We start from the raw sequence: 22,319 nt of genomic DNA on the forward strand, positions 1-22,319 counted from the left end.
ACATATTTTAATCTTAAGAAAGTTAATATAAAATCAATAATACAACATATATTATAATGATATGATCAGTGAATTTCGAATTGTGTCCATGTCCATTTTGAAAAAATTCATTATGCTCAAAATACTAGCTGTGCAGACAGATGACGATCTCATTAATCACTGACCAGCCTTTACTTTGTTTGAATAATTATCATTTGTGGGAGTACATTTTTTTTTAATAATTAACTAAAATTTGAAGGGCTTTAGTTTCTCTTGCACACAAAACAAATGCAGACAAACATACTGAGAGCCTGTAACTATTCATGCGTGTTCTTGAATTCAGTTGTGTGTTATTTGTGTGTGGTTTTGTTTGTATGTGCGTCTGTGTGTACTCACTGCCCTCCCAGGTGCAGTGCAGTAGGTTGAGCGCCCCCTCCACCCTTTTCCAGTGCTGCAAGTGGAAGAAGGCGTAGGCTATGGCCTCACTGTCGCCTCGCTTCAAGATGTGTTCTGGAGGAAGAATCAAACTCTTCATCTCCAGCAGATACTGAGGAGGAAGCAAAGGCAGATGACAGACAGGAGAGAGAAGAATAAGATGAACAGGATTAAGTGACTGAAGTCAACTGTAATTTAAATTCCAGACAATCGCACACTACGACACTTAAGCTGCTTTCAGACTAAACGTTGGATAATCTGGGCTGTGTGTGAGAACACAAATGTCCAATTGAGTTTCTCCTGCCAGCCCCCTAGTAGACACTTTGGATAATTTCCGAGTGCGCCCATGTGAAAAAAACAGCAGGAGATTGTCTACAATACATCCTGCCTCCTGCACCACCCCTCACCTGAAGACTCCAGAGATGTTTTGAATGTGTCTGAGCGGAGCATCTCTTGCTGTGTTCTTCATGTGTGAAAGTTAAACCTCTGGAAAAGACCCCATTGTGTGGCCATGTCTGAACACGGCCTTAAGACTTAAAATAGAATTGCAGCTCCTGCTTCAATTGAATACAGTTTACTAGAGTTCAACTAGATGAGTATTGATATTTCCAAGTTTGACTTTTTCTTTCTCTATGATCTATGATCACATGGTTGTTAAATAGTCACAATTTCCTATTGAACAGTGTATCTACTCTTAGACTGAGAATATAAATGTTGTAGAGTTTGTGCAGTGCTGATCTCCTTCAAACAGTGTATGTTACAGTTAATCAACCCCAGCGCATAGATAAGAAAAACTCCCCTCGCAGCCAATCATCTTTCTTTATGTGAACAGTTCAATAAATGTACATCCCCCCCTGTGTGACGGTGGTTTGTGTGTGAAGACTTAGCAAGTGTGTAAAGTGTGTATGCAGGTGGCATTCCTCTGTGACTCACTTTGGGGACATGAGGGTTGAACTCCACCGCTCTGTGGATGGCTTCTACTGCATTCATCTCTGCTGTGCTCAGCCCTCGTCTGGACGCTGCCTCTGGAGAGAACCTGCACAAACACATGAGTGATCATACTTAGGATTGCACTACACTAGGTGAAAACAAAAAAAAATCTGAATAAAGACATTGAAGTCCATCTTCCTCAGTTATCACTGAATAGGTGCTCTGCATTTAATCACATAAATCCTAACAATTATTGGCACAGTGGTTGCAGCATCATCTGGGTTGAAACCTGCAGGGCGATGCAAGAGCTCCAGTGTCCTCACATAGTCCATAGACATGCAGGTTAGGTTAAGTGGCCACACCAAATGGTCCACAGGTTTGAATTTGAGCAGAATGCTTTGCCTCTATAGGTCACCTTAGTGATAGATATCTGCCAAAGAGCTTATGTTTTATCTGTTTGAAAGCAAGATTACAGAAAAACTGCAGGACGGTAACCAGAGCTTTCTGGCAAGACAGAAACACGCACTCTTCACTATAACACTGATCATTCCCCCGAGGTATCTTTGTTCTACACAGTTTACTACCTGCCCTCTGTTCTACAACACCACTGCTCATCCCTGCTCATCCCTGCTCTCGCTCACAGACAACACGTCCCCAAGGCCATTATCAGCTTTATTTTAAACTAGCTGTACAGGTATGTCAGGCCTCTGTATGAGCATTGTAGCTGATGAAAAGAGATACTCACTTGTCCGATACCGCCCTTGCTTTGAGCAAGGCTGCTGTGTAGCATATTGTTGCAGATTTGGGTAAGCTAATATCTGTGGAGGAGACAAAAAGCAGACAGGGAGAGAAAGGAAGGGGGATTTTAGTGAACATAGCAAAAGTTTGGAGTTACAGGTGATAGAGGGGAGGCGTGCGCTTAACATCCTGCAGCTGCCCAAAGGGGCTAATGAATGAAGATAGTGGGATTGGGTTTCATAGCTCTGAGGGTGTTTTGTTATCACTCAGCTCTTAGTTTTCAGTCATCTAACAGCTCAGTGTGATCTACTTTGTTTCATAGATATCATCATATCACAGATGATCAGGCTCCAAAGAATGGAGACAAAGAGAGTTAAAACAAACAAAGTGTTTGTCTTTGTTACAACACTGTGTTTTATCTCTACTGGTATTTCAGCTTTATTAGGGCTAAAACGAACAAAGGCACAGTTATTCTGCTGCTTTTTTTTAGATTATAGATATATTTGGATTATAAAAAGGTTTCTGATAAGTCCCCTGCTCTTTCTGGAAATACAGTGTTACACTGCTGAATGTTAAACGTTCATCCAGAACATGAAGAGTGTGCTTGTGTGCTTTTTCCCTCACCGTCATACTTGGCCAGAACGGCCTGGACGTCAGCGTAGTTCTGGAGCTCTAGTAGTGACTCCAGCAGGTTCTCATGGATGTTGAACATACTGAGGAGAGGGAACTCCTTCATTAACTGGAAAACACACAACTGTTGTTACATGTAATACCAGAGAGGGGGCGACACATGCACAGCAGACATGAGGTTTGGGTCATCACTATGCAGTTAAAGTGTACAATCTGGTTACAATCATAATATGAATGAGTTATACGTGTGTTTGAATTGTGTGATTTCATGTGACGCTGGGATTGGCTGGCCAATGAGTATCCTGTCTTTGTGTGTGCATGGGTTGTGTTGTGGTGTGTGCTGTGTTTGGTGTGTGTGTGTGTTGCTGGCAAGGAGTGTACTTACATCTCTCATCATTTTAACTGCTTCCCGTGTTCTGCCGAGCTTTCTGGAGCACATGGCCAGTCTTCTCTTTATATACACCAACACATTGGTGTCTCTTCCTGGTAAACCCAAACAAACAAATAATTCAATAAATAAAGTTCAGTTTGAATATTAAAAATTAATATAAATTTCGTCAATGTCTGTGCAGGACATGAGTGAGGTTGAAGATTAGAAATTTACAGAATTCAAGAATGCTGAAATCTATTTCTTAAATTAAGAATCATGATTAAGGCCCAAGAAGTGAGTTATAGCTGCAAGAAAATAAAAGACTATTCTGATTATTAGCAGTGTTGAATCATACTCACTGTGCTGGGCTTCATACTGTGTACCATGATGCTGGAGCTGCTGGCTGCGGCGGTAGCAGCTCTCTCCAGCTTTTAGTGCTTGTTTAAACAAACGTTCGGCCTCCATGATGGTGGTGGCCTCCTCCTCCGCCAGGAGGATATATGCTGTCGCACAACTGCAGGAGGAGAGGAGAAGGATTTAGATGAGAAAGGAATTAGAGGAGGCAATGAAAAGATAGCAGGAGAAAGAGGGAAATAATAAAAAGAAGAGGTCTAGAGAACAAAGAGGAGTCTAAATTGAGGAAATATATGGGTAGATAAGGACAGACGATATGGAGACAATATAGGAGCAGAAAGTGAAAGAGAAGGATGCAGCATGGGGAAGCAACAGGAGCAAATATTTAACTGCAGTTATTTATAGTTTCCCAAGTTTACTCTAAATATGCTTTTTTTATTTCTCTCCTATTACACAGGAAATTAGACTTCCATCTATTTTCACATCCTTGTGAAATAATTAATTGGTTCACCAACCAGTGCACAGGGAATGTTTTTTGTCTAAACAGCACTGCGTCTCCAGATCATAAAACTGCTTTCAAGCCACTGATCTACAAAGATCTCCTCCGAGTCAACCAGCTGCCACAACCTTGATTCCAGCTGACAGCAATGATTCCTACCCTGACTTTGTCGTAATAGATGCTCCTGAAGATAAACCCAAACCTCTGTGAAAACAAGTTGTCATGTCTTCCCTCTATGAATGATGCAGACGCCCAGAGGGCCAAAGTGTGACTAGATGCATCAAACATCTCCGACACAAGACAACCAGCAGTTCTCAATCTGTCAATGTATTAGACTGAAAGTCCACTGACGGGGTTCATTTCATTTTGGAGTTTAGGGTGAAATCAAGAATTTACTTTTTATAAAAGTAGATTTAACTTGCCTGATTGTTTAACTTGGTATAACCACTATAAGTGCAGGTTTTTTATTAGATAAACTGTACTTTCTTATAATAACACAGGCCCAGCACCAGCAGGGGTATTAAGAGGGCTTAGCCTCCTCAGTTGTATTATTTGCCCCCAGTGCTTTATCGATGGAAATATAACAAAACTATAGGCAGAGATACAGTAACAGTTAACTCTACAGTCAAGGAGGTTATGTTTTTGTCTGCATGTGTTTGGCTGTCTGTTAGTTTTACGATTACGCAAAAACGACTTGACAGATTACCACAAAACTTTGTGAAAGGATGTGGAGAGAACACATTAATTACTGGTGCAGATCCAGATCAGGGGGCGGATCCAATAGCGTTTTTTTCTTCACTTTCTTTAACATTACAAGATGTATGGTATGAGGTGTCTTACAAAGCTTTTCATCACAATTAAAGGGAGAGTTAAATCAATTATTCTTGTTTTATGAAAATAGATTGCCCCCTTGAGATAAATAAAAGCTCCCTCAGTCACTTCATCCTGGCACCAGGCCTGTATCAACACATTGACTATTTCAAACTCACTCTTCAAGCTCCAGAGCTTCATGTGCTGCAGAGATACGGGCCTGTGGGTTCCTCTCTCTCCACGCCTTCTGCATTACTGCCAGCACACAAACACAGAAACATATTTACCACACATGCCCATTTTAGACGTGTGATTGTGCATATTCCGATGAGGGAAATAGTCATGTTTATTTGCATTTCCTTACTGGCGTCAGCAGGCCGGAGGTGATCCGAGTCACAGGTGAAGAAGGTCTGGTGGTCTTGTGCCGACAGGTTCATGTCATAGTACGTCAGTGGCTCTCGACCGGTTACCCACGTATATCTGAACACCACCATGGAGATAAAAGAAAACACATAAGTGATAAGCTACTAAATTGAAGCCCCAATATACATGATAATAGACAGAATAAAAGAATACCAATGAAAGGTACAGAGGGAAGGACAAAATTAAGAAGAGAACGAGAGAAGCAAAGCCCCGAGCAAATTGACATGCTCAGATATTAGATGTTCAGATCCCAGAAGAGTCAGAGGCTGTGCTGACTTAATAAGAAATGTACTTGACTCTGACTGGCCAAGGTATAGATGGGGCTCAGCATGTGGGTTGATAGGTGGAGAGAAAGACAGGATAATTACAACATGAGGGAGAGAAAAGAGGAGTATGACTCAATGGGAGGAATGCGAGGCAGACACATCAAAGAGAGTTTAAAAGCAGAACGGCAAGAGAATAGAGCCAAGTGAGGGAGCAAAGAAATGAAAGAAATCTGGGAGGAAAAATAGATGAGACAGCAAAAAGGAGGAGGAAAGAAAATCAGGAGTAAATGACAAGGTGCTCATGAGGGAAAATGAACAAAACAAGGAAATGGAGGATTAGTAGAAAAAGAGAAAATAACTGTATCTGAGGAGAAAACACCACACAGCTGACAGATCATGAAGTGAGGAGAGGGAGTAGGAGAAGGAACAGAGACAGTATATCAAACAGATAAAGATGACAAACAGGGGAGGCTAACCCAGCGGCCCAGACCAGCCAGGGGTTTTCACACACAGGTAGCTGAGCTGCTGTCACTCACCGATTATACTCGGCTCCGCGAAATAAATTCAGAGGATTTCTCCATACTTTACATTCTGTGGGAGGGAGACAGAGAGAGAACAACACTGGTGATGAGTGTCAAGGGCGACATTGAGGGTCCGTGGTGCACATCCAAAGGCTCGGCTGTGTGTTCAGACACACCCCCCTCAGCTAGCTGACTGGCACATCAACCTCTCTGAGAGCGCAGCTGGCAGGAAGTAAAGGCCTTTAAAACTTCTCATAGAAAAAATGCATTGACAGAAAACAGTCACAAGCCCATGTTTTGGCTAATAGCACTTAACAGATGAATGAGTCTGTGCATTGTGGGTTGTGGGGATTGGAGAAGGAGGCTTTACCTGAGCTAGAACCAAAACAAACATTAGTTGGTCAGGATATCTCAGCCTCTTTCACTTTGATTTGGTATTAAAGTCTGTTCATTTAAACAATTTCCTCAAGCGCTGAAGAATCCCATTAACAGTGACTATTTGGGCTTCTTACTAATTACATCTGCCAAGGATGTCATGTTTTCATCTGCGTCTGTTTGTGCGTCATTTTTTCCTTTCTTAACAGGATTAAGCAAAGACCACACAACCAATTTCTGTGAAATTCCGGTATAAATAAAGATTTTTGTTAGTTTATCTTTAAATAATTCATTTTTCTTGATGAAAAATAATCTGACATATTTAGGGGACCAAATCTGGCAAGTTGGTGCAGATCCAAAATCCTGATCAAGTGAATTTAATTGTGTTAAATTCTACTTCTATTCATCAACATTTAAATCTCAAATAATTTAAATAATCTAAGAAAAATAAGAGCCAGGGGCAGTCTTTATATTTATCGTTTTGTCCAATTATGAGTAACAAACATAAGTCAAAAACATACAATTTACAAGGTAATAAAACCAGAAAAACAGCACCTCTCCATGGAGTCATTGAATGTTTTTTATCAATCAACAAACAACTCATTGATTGATCAGATAATGATTTCAACTCTCTTCATTGCCTTTCAACCTAACCACTGTCCCATCTACATCATGACACGCAAATACACATTTCTAGAAAAGGCACTGAAACATCACTATTTTCCCAATAATCATGAGGTCATATTAGAAACAACTGATTCAGATGTACCTTCTGAATTCATGCTGTGCTACCATATCAAGTGCAGACCTGTGACTAATCAATCAAATTGACTTCAATTGAAACTGACATCTGCTTAAAAAAGAATGGAGTGTTTTTACAGAGTATATTATTAGTAAGAAAAATGACGATTAGCAGAGTTGAAATAATTAACCTGCCTTTTTTCTCTGCAACGCGCCTTGTTTATTTCACACAGCTCACATAATCCTATTTAATTCAGTCGTTTGGCTGAAAACAAAAACAAGCTGTGTTACGTCTCCTCAGCGACATCAACGACAGAATCCTTTGAAGAAAACGTGCAGAGATTACACTGATGCTGAGGTTAGTCATCATCTCTACCCTTTTAACTTTAACTTTCATAACAACTTGGCACTAATACGATTTTAGCCTGAGTCACTAAATGTATGATGGATTACAGATGCATGTGAAGGATGAATGTTTTCCTGCATAATCTGCAATGGAACCAAAGGCACTGAGGCATTAATTCAGAACTAAGACAATTCCTCTTTTTGAAATGAATGAGTTTCCATGAGGAATCACAAACACATGGAGGGATTTACTGTGATCAAAGAGTCACTGATCCAGATGGGAGACAAGAGGCCACAAAACAGAGCTCATCCCTAGTGACTGTGGAGGACACTGCAGGACCTAATCCAATTTCTTACATCTCCTCCACTGTACTTTAACAGTGACAGTGTAGAGGTTAGATGTGTACCTCAACATGTTTCAGGGTACATTATTAAAACAAACATTTATTCTTAAAGAGATGGTTCACCCAGATATGAAAACTCACTCATTATCTACTCGTCCTTATGCGAAAGTGTGAAGTGTGAAGAGTTTTTGTCCACAAAACACTTTTGGAGTTTCAGGGGTAAACAGATTAGTTACCTATCTTCAGTTTTATTTTATTCCCTCACAGAAGTGTTATAAGGCTACAACCAAACAACCTTTTAGTATCATTATATCTAATAATTATTTGTATTCAATAATTCATTGACTGCTCAGTGTATAAACTGTAAAAAAAAAAAAAGAGAAAGATGTAATCTATATTCCCTGGAGCCACATCTGACATTCAGATTGCAGATTCCTCACTATTTCATAATTTCACAGTAAAACCAGGATAATTATTCACATTTTAAAGGTGAGAGGAAGTTCATTTTTGACATGATGACAAAAAAATGAATCATTTGGAATAAAAGGTAGGGTTTCAGATGTCTGACCAAATAATTACACTGATAAGTATTGTGAGAGTCAAAAGAGCACTAAACAACAAGGCGTTAACCTGAGACAGTAACACAGTCATGTACCAAATCAGCTCTTACCGGACACACTTTGTCGATTTGAGTCAGCCTCCCCATTACTGGTGTTGGAGTTAGTGGGGGAGCTGCTGTCCACTCCACCCAGCAGGGGGCGCAGATGACTTACAGAGACCTGCTCAATGAAAGACGTTCCATATTTCCTGAAATACCACCACTCAAAGATCTGAGTAAAAAAGAAAGAAAGAAAAGAGAATCTTTAACTCTTTAACAAAATGTGATGACCCCCTCCAACCTAACCTGGACACTAGACATGCTTTACATTACTGACCTACTGATTCCTACACATTGAGTTATTTCTTGTTGTTCAAATAAATGTCTGTCAACCCGTGTCATCTCCCTCCTTGTCACAATCTTTGAGCCGGGTTGTGACAACAACAATCAATGTAATATTTATTTTTGCAGGTTCTTCTCTCAAATACACATATATGCTGTCACTACAAAAGTGATTTAAGTCCATTAAACACAGCGATAGTAGATCATACGGAGAATATTATTGGCTAGTCAATATAGCAGCGCTTAGCTGGTTGCTATTCCTTATCTGCATATACACTTATTCATGATTTTTACCGGCTTAGACTAAACTTCCCCACTTCTTAACACTTTCTGAATCAGTGAGTCCCAGTCTTTGGCCAATGAGTGTTTTTCTCTAGAATTGTATTAACTACTGGACCACCTTTATGCAGAGAGGAGGAACTGATCAGTGTCACCGGCTGTTTAGTTGGATTGAAAATGTGGTCTGTTGGGTCGTGTCTGTGTACCAGATGGCAGAGAGAGGGTGTCAATTAACCTGCTAGTAAAGCAAGACACTGAACTCCACACTGCTTCTTGTGAGAAGGTCTGCTCCATCAGTGTGTGTGTGTAAATATGATTGACCAGATTTGAAACTTTAAGATGTCTTTCTTCTAATCCACACTATACTGAATGCCAACTCAGGGGGAAAGTGAGCCTGCAACAAATGGTGCAGTTGCTACGGAGCCCTGATCTCATGAAGGGGGTCTGGGATCACATAATGAGACAAAGACACTGACTATGTTTACATGGACACCAATATTGTTATATTAAACAGATTGGGTCAATAGTCTGACTAAGATACTGCCATGTAAGATATTCATACTCTGAATAAGCAATAATCGGATTAAGACATGAGTTTTCTGACCTTTGTCACATTAAGTAGACATTTATACGTTTTACACATGGTATACTTGATGGAGCACATGGGTAGTCAGTTAAGAATCACAGGCCTTTCTAGCCCCCTGGTGCTGGACTCAGTACACTGGCCTCATGTCAATTTAGGATTACATTTAAGGCTTTTCAAAACTTGGGGACACAATATATCAGTGAATCGTTGACCCCATACAGACTCACTGGGGTCTGAAGTTGTCAATGTTCAAGACCTGTGGTGACAATGATTTTTCTGTATTGGCCTCCAGGTTATGGATCAGTCTTCCTCCGAGGGTCAGGTCAACAAAAAGGGTTTCCGAGTGTTTGCATCTAATCAAATGTTTTATTTAGTGCTGTCAGTTTAACGCGTTATTAACGGCGTTAACACAAACCCATTTAAACGCCGTCAATTTTTTTATTGCGAGATTAACGCAGAGCTGCCAACTCTCATGCTTTCGCCGTGTGACACACGCTTTTGCATGTTGGTGGTTGACTAAGTCACAATAATTTTGTAAAACATTATCGTATTAGGCCGTCATGAAGGACAAGGAGCGGGCGAGTGTGTGTGTGTCTGTGTGTGTGGTTCCAGATAGCGCACCGTAGCCCCGCCCCCTGCCCGTGCGCACTCGATCAGGGAGACACAGTGAGATCAGGGCTAGTTCACGTGAAGCAGCCTCTCAGTGACTGACTGCTTCTTAACTATGAAAACAGTGAAAACACAGAGTTTCTCTGATCTCAGCTGATCAGAGATCAGCGCCTCAGCTTCTCGATCAGAGCAGAAGCTGCAGTTGGTTTCTATTGAGCTTCAGTATCTGTGTTCGCCTCCAGTCTAACCGGCTCTCGCTTTTTGTTTTAATATTTCGCCAACTAAAACATATATTTTTAAGCTACTAGGCTTCAGCTATATGTTTTTATTTATTTCAAAATAGGGTACTTCTTATTTCATACATTTTCCACAAATATGGGGAGGACTCAAATAGCCCTACACAGTTCTGTGTTTAATTTGTTTCAAAGTAGGCCGACACATGCCTGTATATTTTGTTTGATTGTTATTTTGTTGCTTATCTGTTTGAGAGGCCTGACTGCTATGTTCACAGCAAACTTGAAAAAAAGAAAATATTAAGCCATGGTTTAACTGTACTTGAGTCCTTGTTTACCTGAAATGTGCACTTTATAATTCCATTGGTCCGCCCTGTTTGGCAATGTTGTTTTTCAATAAAATAAAAACTTTGCATAAAGCAAGCCAATCCACTTTCCATGTTGATAGAGCATTAAAACCCCATTAATTAATTAATGAAGGGACATTAAGAATAGATACAAATTTGCGATTAATCACGATTAATTTTGAGTTGACTATCACATAAATGCGATTAATCGCGATTAAATATTTTAATCGTTTGACAGCACTACTGTTTTATTGATGGTCCCTGCCCTAGATTGTTCCTTTTTTTTCTTATGTATGTATTCCAATGCGTACTTTGTAACCCTGGTTTAAAAAATAAAAGTGCCATATGAATCAGTACTTAATTATTAATTTTAAAGAGAGATGAGTATCACTGTGAAACAAACATTCAGATTACTGATTAGAGCTATTTAAGATATACAGATTGCCATCTGGCAATGCTGCTATACTGTCAGCCTTTGCCTGAGTGAGGAAGTGATAACACATTTGAAGGCGCATGTCTCAAACTCTTCAGTGGAAAATTACCTAATTAGCAAAAAAACATGAAATTACAGAGAAAAAAAAATCTGTAGCATTTTGACTAAACCAATTGGCTTCCACATGTCCTAATCATCTCACAGAGCATTTGCGAAGCTCAACACAATCTCTAAGCAGCCTACACATATCGGCCAATGGCCCACAGGGAAGAGAGAGTGAGTTAATTATGAGAGGAAGCATTTCAAAATATAGAACCATCACTGTTGCCCAGTTAGCCATTTCTGCCAAGAACTTGAAAGAGAGAGAATACACCTGCCTCCTGCTTTTAGGAAAAGTATTACTAACAGCTTCATTAAATTCCCTTCCCGCTTTAATGATGTTTGTCACATCTTTCTTCTGTTTACATCTAAACGAGGAGGTCAGCAGACAAGCACTCTTTGCAAAGCTGGGGATTGATAGGCAGTTGCAACCAACCTACATCTCAGACATACATTAAACCCAACATTTTGCAGTAGTTGACTTGTCTAGATCAGCTGAAGGAAAAGTGCCTTGCCCAGCGGCACAGAATGACTTGGAACCATAAATCATCTGATCAGTGCATGATGCTATTAACTATCAGGGTTTAATGCACAGAGTAGAGAAGTGCACCAGTAGAGGTTGTGTAATGAGTAAATAACATATTTATATCATTCACAGTATGTTTTTTCGCTAGAGAATTCTGAAATTAAAATGATTGTACAGTAATATTAACATCTAATTCAGCTTATATGGGATGGGCGTAATTAATCGACGATCGATTAATTGTTCATTAAGAATTTCGTCGAGAAAATAATTTTTTCATCGAGAAATTCGCTAATTACACATTTGACCACGGGGGCCGTGTTTGGAAACAACACCACAGGCCTACTCAGTTACCTGCGACTGGCTGCGAGTTACCGTGTATTTCCATTTCCAAAGTAAACATTAAGAGGTCATGGCGAAGTGTAGAGTGGGACCATTTTGAGTCAAAAAATGACTTGGTTCACTGCCAATACTGCAAAGCTATCCCCGAGACTGGGGAGATGAGGAGCCTGTGTTGTCTGACACGGACGAGGGGAGCGAAAACACCGGAGCCGGGCTAGCCAAGTTAGCACGGAGCTACCTGTGTATCACAGAGACGTCAGTCCCCTCAGAGCGAGTTTTTTCGGCGGCTGGACTGACGGTCACCAGGCTGCGTTCTAGTCTGACCCCAGAGCATGTTAACATGCTCATCTTTCTCAACACAAACCCGTAGGCTGGTGCTAAGGCTGTATGTGAGTTACTGGTTATTTTTATAAAGGTTTCTCGACTCAGTGCCTTGTTTGATAGTTTTGAGTTACATCTGGCAAAACCTGTCAGACCTAAGTGTTATATAGATGTGGTTAAGTTGTTGTTTAACATGACGTTTTTTATTTTATCATTATTATTATATTATTTTGGAGAAAAAAAACGAGGGTCAGTTGTGTTTGGTGGCATGGGCTTCTAGCTGTCGGATCCGCTGCTTAAGATTACGGCAGCGCACCTTTTGTTCATCTTGTAATAAAGATCTCAATGAGGAAACACGCTTTGTTTTTTCACTTCATTTTAATATAGCCTATAAATAGGGAATTTTTGAACTTGAAAATATTAATGATAAATCGAAAATTAGTCATTAATTCTCCCAACGATCGATGAAGACTATTTAATCGAACGCCCATCCCTTCAGCTTATATAAAAACCTGGTCAGCCGCAAGGGTTGTTTTATTGTGAAAGGCTAATTCACTTCCGCTCAGATAACCATCACTCTACAGACATCTTTAAAAATAAAAAGCAAAACACTAAAATTGTGTTGCAAGGTGTGAGGCCATAATGATATCCAGTGACAATGCCACCAACTGACATTTTTGGGTAGTTCATCTCATGCACCACTTAATGAGTATGGATTTTCTCTCTGTTCAGCTCCTTGTGGCCTCTGGACCTGTGATTAAAACATTAACAAATTACATCCTGGGCTCACCTAGGACGTCATCTTTGTCAAGCAACCAGAACAATGTACGATGAGTATGACAGGAGGGAGGTCAAGTACTACAGTTACACCCGTCATGTTGTAGTATTGTAAAGTGCAGTTCTTTTCAGCAAGTGATATCTGTGCTATAAGATTACTTCAGAAGTCAGTTTAGCTAATAAAGTAATTTCTAGCATCACAAGAATAATAGTTTCAAAACTGATACAAGCACCAGATTCAATATAATATGATGAAAAGTGAAAATATAGTATCTTACCAATATGAGTCCTGATATGAGGGAGGAAGTGCCCGTCAGAGCCACGTAAAACTTGGGTGTGAGGGTGTTGAGAAACATGCTTACTGTGAAGGAGACACAAGACAGAAAGATTAAGGTTAAAGCTTGCTATTAAATACAAGAAACGCTCTCTTCTTCACCAAATGGCAAAGCTTGGGAGAAGATATTTGTAGAATCAAATGCTGGATGATCATATAAAACTAGGACATGTCTACAGAGAAGACTAATAAAAGTCAGCAAGTAAAACATCAAAAAGGCTCAACATTCTAGGCCAGTTGTTATTCCAAGACTTGAAAGCTTCAGGAAAAAAAGAACATATCATTCACAAATAATGTTTGGCCTTTCCCAGAGATCCCTGCTGCTCAGACATGAAAATACACAACACCGGGGGACCAGCGTAAGCTTCAGCTACAGATTGAGGGAGCGCTGTGGGTAAGAAACCAGGGAGGAAACTAAGCTATAACTGGCAGCCTTTGCTGAAACACAAGAGTCACAAACATTTCACAAAATCTCAGCAAGCAAAAATAACTGAGCATAGAAAATGTCATGTAGGTGGAGTGCAAACACTGGTGCAGTAGTCTGCCTTGAACTCTGACTACTGCAGGGAGCAGAAGGCTACACATCCTCGCAGCCTGTATTTTATTCACGCTGACTGAACTCATGCTAGGTTGAGAGATGTATCTACTACTCTAATCAGTGGATAAACAATGATGTGAAGAACTTAAAACTGCATTTCTTGTCATTATGCAATGTATTATGAATCAACAGAAAATGGATCAACTAAATAATAATTTAGGACAAATTACAAGAGTTTTTAATTTACAGCTTTATTACATCATCCTGTAGCCTGGATGCCAGACGAACTAAGCCCGGCATTTGAGGTCGGGAAGTTCGTTCTGGAGTTGCTCCGTTGGGGAGAAATTATGCCCGGTTCGAAATCATCCGGACCAATCAGATTGTCAGGGCGGGCTTTATACGATGATGGACAGATGATCAACGGTAACGTAATCAACTACGTCATCAAAGTGCAATTCGGTTGACGTTGTTTTCCACAAACATGCCTGCCGCTGGAGAGCTGAGATGTGTAGATGCTGCCATTGAGTCTGTTTTAGGAGACATCGACAGCGCATTCATTTCGAAAGAGGAACAGAGAAACGCGATCAAGGCATTTGTAGATCGAAAAGATGTTTTTGCCATCCCTCTTATGGGATTCGGAAAAAGTTTAATCTATCAGCTGCCCCCGATGGTCGCGAAGAAGATGGGACACGGGAATGTCGTGTTCCAACCGTGTGATTAAGTTCTTACAGGACCGAAAAATGCAATACGATTTGTTGGATGTGTTGTGGAGCTGTAATCCTAAACGGAGAACTTGTTTATACGTGCAATCACCTTTACTGTAACTGACTGCTACACCTGCCACTTTATGCATACTGTTTTATTCTGTTATTTTGTGTTGGGCTTATTTAGTTTTACATGTAGCGACTCCCCTCACACCTGCAGTTTAAGGAGTGGACCATTTTAATAGATGAACCAGATCCCTCGCTTGCGGACCAGTGCAATAAGACACCTACCGTTAAGCGCCGGCACAAGGATAGGAGCAGGAACTACGACCGGACGCGGGCTGTGCGGCATTTGTCAAAAACTATAGTTTAACACCCCTCGCCAGCAGAACGAGGTAAGGAAGCTGGTCCCATTTACTTTGCTGCAGATAGCGCGGAACGGGAGTCGCTATGTCACGTTAACGCATCAGACTTGTCCCGTGGTGATTTGTTTGTTTATTGTATTTTATTGTTTGTGTTTGGTTTTATGGATTAAAATATCGTATACTTTATGTCATTCCAGTTTTACGGTGTATTTACGGCTACGATGAAGTGAACAATAAAGAGCCGTGTGACATCAGTAGAGAAACTCTGCGTCATGTTCGGGGGGGGGGGGGCTTCTACATTAACTGTTTCGCGTGCGTGCAGCTGAGTTCTGTTGACAACAACTATGCGTCGCTTAACATACGTCACATACTACGTTGCTCTGATTGGTTGTAGGTCTATCCAATTGAGCGAAGAGGAATTTTATTTCCTGGTTCGGTTGAAACACGCCCCATAATCACAGCCCAATGGAGCGGTCTCAGACTCACATTCTGACTAGAATTGTGAGTATGACAACGTCAGGCTAATCATCCTGTGCATTATACCAATAATTTGTCACTATTTTCTGCGTTTGTTTAGGTTTAAAAATGTGACTCCTTCAATAGTACAATTCATCAAGTAATCAAAAAGAAATCTGCATATTAATCCAAAATGAAAATGAAAAGCATCAAATGAACAATGATAAAGATGAGCATTGTTACAATCAAGCAATACTAATGGAGTATCTCAAGATCATATTCTTTGTACCACATTTTTTTTATTTTTCAATCTACAATATTAAAGCTTTATATATGGCACTTTAAGATGCAGAGATACCTCGACAAATGTATTTCTCTACAATGCATGAGGTAATTTTCTGACTTCATTCTGAGTTCTTCACAACGTCACTTATATGACATATGATGAAGAATAACTGTCTGTCAGACCATTTATATCGTTTGTCTATGCCAATTATTTGCAGAGGTATTTTGGGAAGTGTGCATTCTGAGCCATATTATGACTGCAAAAAATTACAACTCACAATCAATGAGTCAAATTAATTTAGACTCACATCATCATCATGAATAATGATTATTGATACTGCTGCAAGCTAGTTTGTTGGAAGGGATCACTGTGACTGAGGCAGTTTGTAATGCTTGTGATAAGATTGTGCCTGAAGGATGAGACAACAATCTCTCTCTCATCTCTTTCAGTTTGGTTTTTCATTTACACAAACATCTCTTTGAGAAAGAAAAAAAAAAGAAGCACTGATTACTAAATTGAAAGCTTTGACCTTTCTGTTACTTTTCAGAGAACTGTTTATCGTTTTAAATCTAACAACACTGGCTTGTTCAGACTGCAATTTAATCTCTGATGAATTATGATCATAAAGGCCTGCTTTGTTGGGCAGGATGCAGGTAAGGAGGAGCAACATTAACGGAGTGATTACCCAGAAAAACTTGAGAGGCGAACAAAAAAGCAAGCTAATGTGACTACGATCACATAGCAGGGATTGCATCTGAAGAAAGACCTGCTTGGAGAGATTAACTGCCAAATGACTTGTATCACACCTCAAACAAACACTTTGCATCTACTTGCAAACCTGGAGGCGTAACAATTTACAATCTGTTGGTCTAAAGATTCTTCAATGTATGACTAAATGTGTCTGAGAGCTTGTATGGTTGGTCTGTGTCAGTAAACAGGGAAACGCCAGTGGGAAAGATTTTTTTCATCACAACTGTCGGGTAATGCCTGTGAAAAATACAAATATACAGCACAGATGAAAAAGAAAACTGAAAATGTCTTAACCAGTTAACTGGGACTATGGATTCCCCTAATGTTTGGTAACATCCTAGAATGTATCATTAATTCTGCTGTTAGCGAGAGGTGACCTCCACCTCCTGCATTAGGACCGCTGCAGGATTCTGCGAGCGTTACTAAAATATACTGATCTGATAGGCCACAGCATTTGTGTGGGGGTGTTGGGTACATGGAGTCAGACAGAGAGGATGGGGCGGGTGGAACAAAGACCTCACTCAGATGAACCCCACCATCACACACGCACACACACATGCGTCAACCAAGTGCAGCTGGAGAGCTATTCATTGCTGTGAAATGGGGGCTCTCGTCTTAGCAGAAAGGGGTCTTTCAGCATGGCCGTGGTGAAACATGCCTAACAGCTGCTGTCAGCCTGCACGGAGGATACTGCTGCCTGGCTGGCAAAGGCTTGTCTCATCTTCTAAGCCAATGCCTTTTTGCCTCAATTGTCTTTGTGCATTCAAATTAAACAAAATAGCAGGGCAGGTAAAATCCATAATGGTTATTCCATGTAAAATCCTCACGCTTTTCGACCACAGTGTCACAGATAGTAGTGACATTTTTAATGATGATTTGGTCAAATGAGAAATCTGTGGAACCAAAATTTCCATGTGGTTTAAAGACTAATTAGGAGAGAGAGTGGCTAATGAATTCACAAAGCAATGGTTCTCATATTGTTTTTAAGCAATTTTTTTTATCTAAACAATACCATCCCTAATATAAAAATATAAAATACTTTAGAGAATAAACAATGTTTCAAAATTGGTTAAATGTTTACCAAAGTTAGTTTATAAAGTCTTCAAGTCTTCCAAACAGTTTGGTCATTGTTTTTTTTAGATATTACTTATCTGAAGAGGCATCACATTACTAATTCCTTAAACTGTTATTGAACAGCAGTTAGTGATCAGTGCACATCAGGTACAAGCAAAATACGAATGCACTACTTTGTAGATGGACTCCCCAGTCACTGGATAGTGTGCTCAAAGAAATGCAAGACTAGTGGAATCATAATTCTTAAGCTTGAAAATGTTGGTTCCATGTGTTTCACCAAGATCTGTGACAGTGCAGCCCAAAAGTGTAATGATTTTTCACTAAATGATCCGTGAGACAAAAATGTATAAACAATTTTTATATATATGTTAAAATAACGATTGAAACAATTAATCAGTTGATACAAAATGTTCTTGCTTTTCTGTTATATTAAGCAGGATAATTTGGTTGACTGCAGGCAGACATATCCAGACATTTAAAGCTACTACAAGGAGTGAAAAGTTGTAGTGAGTTCAGGACACACACCTGCTGTAAATGGTTGCTTTTGTTCCTTGCGGTTAATCTGACCCGACCACTGACATTGAGAATAGTTTAAGGAATAAGCAACTTTCTTCCTAATTGTCTCATTTGCTGATGTAGGTCATAAAGAGGAAGCAATATTAAAATAAGACTGTTTCATAACCAGTTAAACTTTAAAATGTCATATTGGTCATGGACATTTATTTATATTATCAAGAGATTAACTGAAAACTTAAAGTTAGTAGTTGTTGCATGAACAGACAAAAGGTTGTCATTCCTTGACTGGAAGTCCAGGAATCAGGTCCCACTCACAGGCATCATTCATCCTCCTTGTATGATTTCAAAACATCACTCTCAGGGTAGAGTGGATTTCCTATTTGGAGATCAACTCAGTTTAAAAATAAATTAATCTAAAATGTAATCAAGCCTCAATGTCACGCAATTAACTTTAGAATCAGAACAAGCTGTCAGAGCCTGAACAAAATGTCCCAGTGCCAAAGTGATAGAGTTTAAAAAGATAGTCATGTAATCAAAATGTTTTTTACAAGCGTTTAAAACTGTTCATTCTTTCTAGGAATATTCAGTTCCTTCTAGAGACAATTATGAATGAACTTAAATAACAGTCTGAGCTTTGTATGAAATGCAGTGCCTGGTCGAAAGCAGCTTTGCTGACTCACTGGTTCAAATCGAATCATGAGTCCTGTTGTCACTGAATCACCAAGTCTGACCTGCTCACCCACTGCCAATATCTCTGGATCAATGAAACCAGCAAATAGTTTAAAATACTTCTTGCTTCTCCCTAATAAAGCGACAGATCCTCATGAAAAGCTGGCAGCTATCAAAATTGAAGCTAATTAATTGATTTCAGGCCTAAAATTCATTGATTAATCCAACAATATTTTTTCTAGTGAATCCATTGGTCTGTCAAATACTTTACATATCTTCTCAAATTACCACTAAATGTGGTTTACTACAGCCTTGTGCAATCGTTCAGCTCTAAATCAACTGACAAAAAAGAGCAAACAGCAGTTTTTAAATGGAGGAGACTATACTTCTTTCACTTATTTTCATTGCTTGGCTACGATTCAAACTCGTGACCTTTTCTGTTGCCACAAGTTTTCTTCCCTACCTCTTTGGCAGCTAGCACTCCTGCGAGCATGTTGGGAGGATTGAGTGATGTATTGAAGGGACAAATTCTAACAGACAGACACAGGACTAAATGTCACCGGAGACAACAGGAGACGTGACCTTTCTTGAAGCGGGGACGGTTGACAGACCGCTGGCCTGACTGGAATGATAAAAGACACCCACTGAGGCACAAAGAAACATGCACACATGCAAACATATAATCAACCTCAAGAATGCACAGTCACACACACATACAATTATGTCCTTTAACAACAAAACAGAACAAACGGAAGGTGTATTTCATTAAGCATTAAAGAAAACTGCCAGTAATATTACTACCATCACATGTTTTAGAAGGCTGCATATACTGCCTTACAATGGACATTACTTAAAATAACTTCAACATTTATCTCTAAGAGACCCTAAGGTATAGTTGGAACATTACGCTGTGTAATATAACAATATCATGTGACAATGGAAAAACATAATTTCACATGACATGATTATAACCTAATTCGCTTTGATGCTAATCACTCTTGTTATGTCCATCCACACAACATGGATGCTGAGAGGAAATCTGCATGAAGCTAACACAAACAATAATGACACCTATAATAATAATTGTATATCAAAGAGCTGTCTCCGGAACAGACTCAACAGACGTGGCATCTTTTGCACTTCTGTCCATCCTGGGAGAGGGATCCCTCACACGTGGCTCTCTCTGAGGTTTCTACCTTCTTTTCCCCTGTTAAAAGTTTTTTTTTGTAGTTTGTCCTTACTCTTGTTGAGGGTTAACGCAGAGGATGTAACACCATGTTAAAGGTCTATGAGACAAATTGTGATTTGTGAATATGCGCTATACAAATAAAATTGTATTGATCAATTGATTGAATATATACCTAACCTCTTTTACTATCAATGCTAGAAATAGTACAGAGTCACAACAGAAACAAAACAAATCACAGGCTCGGATACTGTCTGGGATTTTGCCTAGAAAACATGAGAAAACGCCTAAACAATTAAAGACGTCCCCCAAAAAAACAGCAGTCGATGGACAATACATTTGTCCAATCACCCCAACCCAAAAGCCGACAAGACCTCAAACCGCCAGCATTAGTAGTTGGACTTGAAAATGGCTTTTGTAAATACAGCTGTCCTACATGTGTCACATATGAAGCTCGAATGTGTTTGCTATTACAATGTCTGCCAAAAGAACAGTATAAAACTGAGTCCTGCTGTCATGTGGTTCCTGAGTGAATACGACCGGCTTCTCCAGATGAAAAGTGGTATGGGGATATTATAAGTATGTTTGATTGACTGAAAATTCATCTAAAGTCTGTTTGAAACCTTTAAATTTCAGAGCATGAATTAATCATCCATTAATCCCATCATTGGAGTAAGAAACATGAGCCAAAGGTAGGAGCTCCAGCTGCATCCTAACCTGGTTTGTAAAGTCACTCTAGCTCAGCTGCTCATGCCTAAAATGTCTGTTGGCAAGGCCGATTAGGTGTTTATGTGGCTGGCCCTGACTGATGGGACTGTTAAGTGGAACCTGTCTGGGTCTAACTACCTCTGTTGACCTTTGAGCAAAAGAGTGTGTAGCCAACATTTGTCACAGCAGTGATGGTTGGCAACGTAGTCTGTGTGATGTGTTAAATGTATTAATAATCAGAGTTTGATTCCCTAGTTCCTCCAGTCAACATATCCAAGTGTCGAAATTTTTTTTACAAATTACTCACAAATTACCCCAGTATACCAGTTTGTCTATGTGAAAACGGCATGTGGTGTAAAGTGCTCTGAGGGCTTGATAAGAATAAAAAAGCTGTGTACATGCAGTCCATTTACCATTTATATAAGGAACACTGTTGGATGCTCGACAAATTCTCAAATATGGCTATTGGATGCAATGACATGAACAACAATAAGAACAAACATTATAGCCGCAATTTGTGCATTAAATTACACGTTGAAGTATCAGCAGCACTGCTAAATACATCCTAACCAAATGTATGTTAAATATAAAGAAATATCAACCAAGGACAAATCCTTTATATATATATATATATATATATATATATATATATATTGAATTGGAACCAACTGATTCAGTTCACCAATCAGGTGCTGATACTGACGTAATTTACTTTGGAATGACACAACCCATATTGATTTCATGGTCTTGGTTTTTTTATCTAGCATAAATATTTGAAAATGCAATTTAGATCCCATAGCTTAATTGTTCTAACACAAATAAATTAATTAGTACTTAAACACTTCTTCAAAGATCTCCAGATATCACCACTCTTTTTCAATTTTTTTTAACTAGTCCATATACATCTGTTGGTTGATGATAAATTGCTCTGCTCTTGAATTGTTGCAGTTTTGAAAAGCATTAAAGCAGTTGCCATAGCAATTTGCAATCCTATATCTCTATCTGAAAGCTTAACCTAGTTCAAATATATAGCTTTTATATGTATTCCATTTTTTTAATATTTTTGCTATCTCAAAAGGATGTGGTTTACTACAGCCTCATGCAACCTTACACATAATATCTTTAATACCAAGAATAATAATAGTGATGATAATAATTATAATAACGAATTAAAGGAAAGCAGTTTAAATTTTTAACACAAAAGAACATCATCCTGAATGTCAAATTGTTTAAAATATTGTCTTCAATGATATATTTTTTAATGATGCCATTATCCTTGCTAATAGAAGGAATTCATTTTACTGATTTATTAATAAGTGTTGGTTTATAGCAACATAATGTCATTTATTTTAAGCATTATTGTCTTCATTTGGTAAAAACTGCTTTTGATTTCCCAGCTTTATTCTTATTGTTCAATGTCGCCGATGCACTCTAAACATTAAAATTGCTTTGTTGAGCCCCAAAATGCTTTGGCATTATCATTT

General features: G+C 39.2%; 1 protein-coding gene across 3 annotated transcripts in view; it reads right to left on the reverse strand.

Moving 5' to 3' along the window:
• Nucleotides 1–22,319, reverse strand: part of LOC133955516 (suppressor of tumorigenicity 7 protein homolog) — a 59,771-nt gene that overhangs the window by 6,603 nt on the left and 30,849 nt on the right. For all 3 annotated transcript variants that reach the window (XM_062390383.1, XM_062390382.1, XM_062390384.1), the window contains 11 exons: nt 13,528–13,610; nt 8,431–8,590; nt 5,971–6,025; nt 5,110–5,225; nt 4,925–5,000; nt 3,442–3,596; nt 3,098–3,195; nt 2,707–2,821; nt 2,090–2,162; nt 1,348–1,450; nt 376–526 (listed from right to left, as the gene is read on the reverse strand). In XM_062390383.1, the coding sequence (XP_062246367.1) occupies nt 376–526; nt 1,348–1,450; nt 2,090–2,162; nt 2,707–2,821; nt 3,098–3,195; nt 3,442–3,596; nt 4,925–5,000; nt 5,110–5,225; nt 5,971–6,025; nt 8,431–8,590; nt 13,528–13,610 (1,185 nt within the window). The remainder of the gene's footprint in view (nt 1–375; nt 527–1,347; nt 1,451–2,089; nt 2,163–2,706; nt 2,822–3,097; nt 3,196–3,441; nt 3,597–4,924; nt 5,001–5,109; nt 5,226–5,970; nt 6,026–8,430; nt 8,591–13,527; nt 13,611–22,319) is intronic.

The sequence above is a fragment of the Platichthys flesus genome, chromosome 6, assembly GCF_949316205.1.
Source record: "Platichthys flesus chromosome 6, fPlaFle2.1, whole genome shotgun sequence".
Lineage (NCBI taxonomy): Eukaryota > Metazoa > Chordata > Actinopteri > Pleuronectiformes > Pleuronectidae > Platichthys > Platichthys flesus.